The sequence below is a fragment of the Penaeus japonicus genome, unplaced genomic scaffold, assembly GCF_977035675.1.
Source record: "Penaeus japonicus unplaced genomic scaffold, GWHDUDI00000001_assembly GWHDUDI00000002, whole genome shotgun sequence".
Taxonomy (NCBI): domain Eukaryota; kingdom Metazoa; phylum Arthropoda; class Malacostraca; order Decapoda; family Penaeidae; genus Penaeus; species Penaeus japonicus.
In genome coordinates, this window is record NW_028234404.1 from 27,211,499 (window position 1) to 27,217,636 (window position 6,138).

General features: G+C 38.2%; 1 protein-coding gene across 7 annotated transcripts in view; it reads right to left on the reverse strand.

Annotated features, from left to right (window-relative positions):
• The window catches only part of LOC122251403 (protein slit), a 340,149-nt gene extending 336,340 nt beyond the window's left edge, over positions 1-3,809 (reverse strand). For all 7 annotated transcript variants that reach the window (XM_086548947.1, XM_086548933.1, XM_086548930.1 and 4 more), the window contains exon 1: positions 3,205-3,809. In XM_086548947.1, the coding sequence (XP_086405073.1) occupies positions 3,205-3,446 (242 nt within the window). In that variant the 5' untranslated portion in view covers positions 3,447-3,809. The remainder of the gene's footprint in view (positions 1-3,204) is intronic.
• Between the last annotated feature and the right edge of the window lie 2,329 nt (positions 3,810-6,138).

The following is a 6,138-nucleotide window of genomic DNA, read 5'->3' on the forward strand; positions in this document are numbered from 1 at the left end:
TGCCTCCTTTTACAGAGTCTAAGGGGAAATAATGATTCAGAAAAATAACGTTCTTGACTTTCCCTATCATCAATGAATAAGATTATTTTCTAGAACTTTGCCCCCGCCAGTTGTAAGGAGTCTCCACTATCTATGGCCCGCTATCAATATGATTTTTTGTTATATCCAAGAAAATCAACATGAGAGAAATTACTGAAACAAAGAAATGTTTACTGTCTATAACTTTACCAACTTGGACACGTACGACAATAGCAGGAAAACTGTATAGGACATTTTACATGTAACGTTCGACTAGGCTTTATGTTATCGCTTCGAGGAAGAACACGATAGCCTGTCGCTGGACCGCAGATTTGACTTTATTTGACAAGTAACTTTTGTTTGCACTCTTCAGATATCCGCAATGTTTCCATGGAAACATAACGTTTTTGACCATCGGTAGGCGCATCAGTATCGTATGAGCAAATTATCATCAAAATATTTTCAAAATTCACAATGACCGCACATACTCTTCCGTCATATGCTCTGCTTCCGAAACACTGCATACTCTGTTAAAACAAAATGACTTGATTCTATGGTTATTTGCATTCAGTCGTGTGAGCGCATGGATACCCTCTCCCGCCCTTTACTGGGCTTCACACATCCGCAAGATGCGATAGGGCCTTTTGCCAGAAATGGCTCGAGTTGTGGTATTACGTTCGATCTCCCGGAAATTTCTGGTGATTGTGCGCAGTGAAATCAGATTGTCTAACGGGAGATTCCAGCTTCGGGTGGCTCATGTAAAGAGAAATTCTGCGTTATAATAAAATGCGTAATACATCGCTCTTTGTTTCTTCAAAAGTGAGTTTCTGTATTTGCGCGACACTCAGCGCGGGTCGCAAAACAAACCAAGCCTTGATTTCAAGGGTTTGACCTGTCTTTGAAACCCTTATCAGCGGCAATACTATAGTTCGAATATCTTATCTTCTTTTGTCTTCTGCGATAAACAGTACTTTGATTTTGTCAGTTCAGTTCTTCTGAGATGTAGGTTTGTTTGTGTGTGTGTGTGTGTGTGTGTGTGTGTGTGTGTGTGTGTGTGTGTGTGTGTGTGTGTGTGTGTGTGTGTGTGTGTGTGTGTGTGTGTGTGGGTGGTGTAAGAAATATGACCATCCATGTGTAGGATATGTGACAGTACTCCAGTTATTGTAGGTTTATAGGAGAAGTGACTACGCACCGCTTGAATCACCAAGTTACTTCTAAGAATTCAATTAATTGGAATAGCCTATCCTAATATCCATGGGTACCTTACTGTTTATGGATACACACAAATCAGACAAGAACTGAGTTTGACCCTCAAATGAGATGACTCCATAATATATAATGTATTTGATGAGATTTTTTCTACATATCTGAAGCACCGCAGCAACAGAAAGATCCAGAAGTGCAAAATAATATAAGAATAAACTTGCGAATGTGGACCTCGCCATGGTATATCGTCCAAGTTGTTTTCACCAATGGTGGTCAGTTTAAAAGTTCGTGTTTCTGTCCTAAACTAGTTTCTAAACCATAGCGCAGATCCCTGTGGCAGGGAGCAAACCTAGATTTAGAGTATCTAACTTGTATTAAGAGGGTTCTTGTGTGAATGATACAGGTAGCAGTGATTTTTGCACATTCCATATATTTCCATGCTTTTACTTTTTAATGAATAATATTGATATCAATAATGATAATGATAATAACAAAATAATAATAACCATAACAATAACAGAACAATAATTATGATAACATTATAATGATAATAATAAGTAGTAGTAATAATAACAATGATGATGATAGATGATGACGATGACGATGATGTTAATGATGATGATGATAATAATAGTAATGACAATTACTAATATCATTACTGCTATAAGTATCATTACTATTTTCATTAGCATCATAATAAATAATATTGATAATTATGATGATAATATTGATAATAATAATAATAATGATGATGGTGAAAATAAAGATATCAATAATAAAAGGAATAATAATAATAATAATAACAATAATGACAATGACAATAATAATAACAATAATTATTATTATAATAATAACAATAATAGTAATAATAATAAAATAATAATAATAGTAATGACAATAAGGCGAACACCAATAACCATTGGTATCATAGGTCTGATATCATCTTACCAAAAATAATAATTATTTCATAAACATCAATTTATTCTACTTTTAATACTTCTCAAACAATTAGCATTACTTTGTACGCTTGTCTTTTAATCAGTGCTAATTACATGAAGAAAACTTAAATTCAATTTTTTTAATTGTCATTATCATATTCCAATTACCTTACAGAAATAAGTACTGACGAAACAAATAAGAAAACAAGTTTTAAATCTGTTTATATTTTTTCCTAATACTGCTGCAATATTTATCCTTAACAGCATAATTTTGTCAATACACAAAAAGATAGGATATAATATTTCCCGCAACAGAAGTATTACTGCTAAGTTAGCAATAAATATTCTCTTGTTAGACTCTGGTCGAAAGAACAGTGTAAGGGTATGTTCATACGGCCAAAAGTCACTCGGCAATTCCTGCAACTGATGGAAAATAGAAAACAAAATGTGGACAGAGTCTGATGTTTTTTTGTTTTTTTATATATATATCGAAACACGCGAAATCTTCATTAGTGCTATTTACTTAATATATAGTATGTCTAGCTTTCCAGGTATAACCTTTCTTTTCGATATCATGAGATATCAACGTTTGAGATAGCTTTCTGTGTCTGGATAATGTAAACTAGCTTAATCTTCTCTAGATGAACAAAGTATAAATCCCATCAGAGTGAGATGCATATATCCAGCAATGATATCTTATATACGCCTGCTTCCCTTACCTGCCACGCAGTTGGCCTACTCGTGCTGTTCGTCACTCAAATGTGATAGAGACATCAACACGTGTTGGTGGGAAGGGGAGGGGCGCCGCCGACGGAAGGAAAATACCTGTGCCTTGTTCAATAAGGCGTTCCCTTGAATTATAAATATCTGGGAGGCGGCAGAAAATTATTTTCAAAATGACAATTGTAATACTGTCACTCTGGGCCTCTACTAAGTTCTCTGAAGTGTTGCATAACACTTCAACCTAGAAAAATTAACCTTAGGTTATTTGAAAAAATGGCGCCTTTTTGTATCGTTACCGACAAAAGGAAGATATACTTACAGTCGTTGAGTATCCGGGGGAACACCACGAGGCAGCCTTGTAAGACCTCTCTTGGCGCAGTCTACGGTGGTTCCGAAGCAAGCACATCGGGCTGGGCAGCTCGACACAACGCTCACTGAACCGCTTCCGATTTGACCGTTTACTCCAGCGCTCTCCACTTGGGGCACAGTGTTTGGGATGACGCCCATCAGAGCAAGCCACGCCCACACGCCCACCATGGCTCGCACTGCCATGTAACCCATGGTGACCACAGCAATTACCACGGGCACACCACCATACCGGGGACGTCTAAACACCGGCACCCGAATTGTACACGATATTCATACACCTCTGATGTGAAGTTGAAGAATCACACACTGTATTTGCGGTATATTAAAACTTAAGAAATATTACGTTGTGACCTGCACACACTTTCTATACACTGGCGATCACCTCCGTCTGCTATTATCCTTGGCAGACACACGAGGGAGAATCATCACCAACGCCTTACGCCATCTGGTTACTCAAATTAACGAGGAACCATTTAAATGCCATTAAATTTCAGTAATGATAACACGATAATTTCATGGAGAATCTCAACGCATGTGAAACCTCTAAGCAGCAGTAGCTATATTTGCAACACATGAGAACACGCGCGCACTGATGACCCGAGTTATCCAGCACAGGTAAGCGGGCCGTGTGGCCTGGTGCGTGGCTCGAGGCGAGGGGCGAGGCAGGGCGGAGCGACGTACGTGCGCTCGCTGCGGCGGGTGGGACACAACTGACGAACAGCTCACGGAGACGGACTCGCGGCCGCCAAGCACCTCCTGCCGCCGTCGCACTCGCCGCCGATTCTGCTGGTGGCAGCCGTAGCCATGCCTACGCCGCACGCCCGAGACTCGACTCACGCCCACAGTGCTGGCCATATATTGCGTCTCTTTGTTCCAGTAACCATCGTCATCTTGGTCAGTCTGTCTTACGAGAAATGGGGAGTTCGCGTGTAATACACAAAGTTTTTTCCCGCTCTCTCTCTCTCTCTCTCTCTCTCTCTCTCTCTCTCTCTCTCTCTCTCTCTCTCTCTCTCTCTCTCTCTCTCTCTCTCTCATGCGACGTACGTTACAACTGTCGGAATAAACATGTTTTTTTCATTATTAATGCCCTTCAACTGTCAATATTCTTTTCCATTGTCAATGTCCATCGCCACCTAAACTCCCTGTCTATCTTGCAAGCTCTACTACTTCATTGTCTACACGTTTATTATGCTCTTTGTCGCCTCGCCTATGCTGTTTGTTAAGATCTGCCATGGCACCTGAATCTAGATGCCACATTGGTGTGACATGCCATTTGAATATGAATAATTATTATGGTGTATCATGTACTTCTGTGTTGGAGATTCTTAAATTTTATCGATGCTATGCTGACATAGGCCTACATTGAATCTTTATAAAAGAAATATAAAATATCTGTCATTACAGTATTATTAGATATTTAAAGAAGTGCTCTGAATGGATATCAAAAGTTCTTTCTTTTGATGGGGGTACCGTAACTTTTTAAAGTTGTTTTTTTACACAATCGAAATTAAGCATATCGCAATCTTGCTTCGAAAATAACAATGGTTACAATAATCCGGTTCTACCAGAGACCAGCATTAATTCTCATTTAACTATTTCTATAACTTATCTAAAACGACATTTCAGTATTCTCTCACTGTGATTAGGAACGTTATTTTTAACGCCCGCAAATGTTGAAAATAAAAAGAAAGGTCAGGTTAGTTTCGAATTAATGAAGTAATTAAACAATATTGATGGTGTCCACTTCTGAATAAAGCCTTCTCTCAGCTTTTAGTTTCTTTCGTTTATACTGTATCCTTGCAATTTCCATTACGTACTTTAGACCTTAGACCTGAAACCGTCAAGTAGTTTTGTTACTTTATTGGTCCACCCTGCTGCGGTTGAGTTATTTTATGTCAGTGTAGCGGAATCGGCCTCCATTTACCCATATCGTATTCAACTGCCATTTCAAGCATTTTGGGTGCTCAAATCAGGAAAACTGATTAAACCAACAAGGAGCAATGAGGACCCCGAAATAATAATGAAAGCAAGACTAGGCAACGACGTTTTGCCTGTCAATATATGTATATGTATATATACGTGTGTGTGTGTTTGTGTAGTTGTGATTTTTATATTATGTATTTTGTGGGGAAATAAGGGATAAATTCGACAAAAGGCTCATATATTTTGTAATCATAATTAAATGCTTGGGGAATTATGACAACTTAGTAAAGGCATCAGTGATTATCATTGTTATTATCATCTTAATTAGCATTATTGTCATTAGTATTGCTGTTGCTGTCTGTTATTGGTGTTGTTATTAATATTTTCATTAGTGTGACGATGATTAGATGAAATCCATTTTTAAGGGCAAGAGAAAAGCAAAGAAATAAATGAAAGATTGATTTAGATATGCTACTTAATATCTGCGCACCCACCAGCCCTCCTGGACTCCATGATTTGAAAGAGGGATAAGAATTAAGCTTGCTCATCGTTGTGTTGGTTATGGTGGCATACAACTCTGTAAAGCAGAATAATAGATCACTTACGGGAACATGGAACATCAAACAAAAATACACACCAACACTCATAAGTAGTAGAGATTTGTATATGTGCACTCGTGCACATATACAAATACATATACTTATAAGTACACATAAGTTCCTTGCATAACATTTACGCAGGCCTTTCTTCGTTTTTCGTAGGCTTGTAGTAAGCAGAAAAGGATTTAGGAAACTTTGCAATTGTAAGGGTAGAAGATGATCGTGGCATTCGTTTCATATTCTTCTCATATCTTGAAAGGGGTCAAGAATTCTCAACCCTTTAAATCCTCTAGGTGAACCATTCATCGTTGCTGAAAATAACTCTATCACACGCCACGGCACAATGCCACGAGCGTAAATCA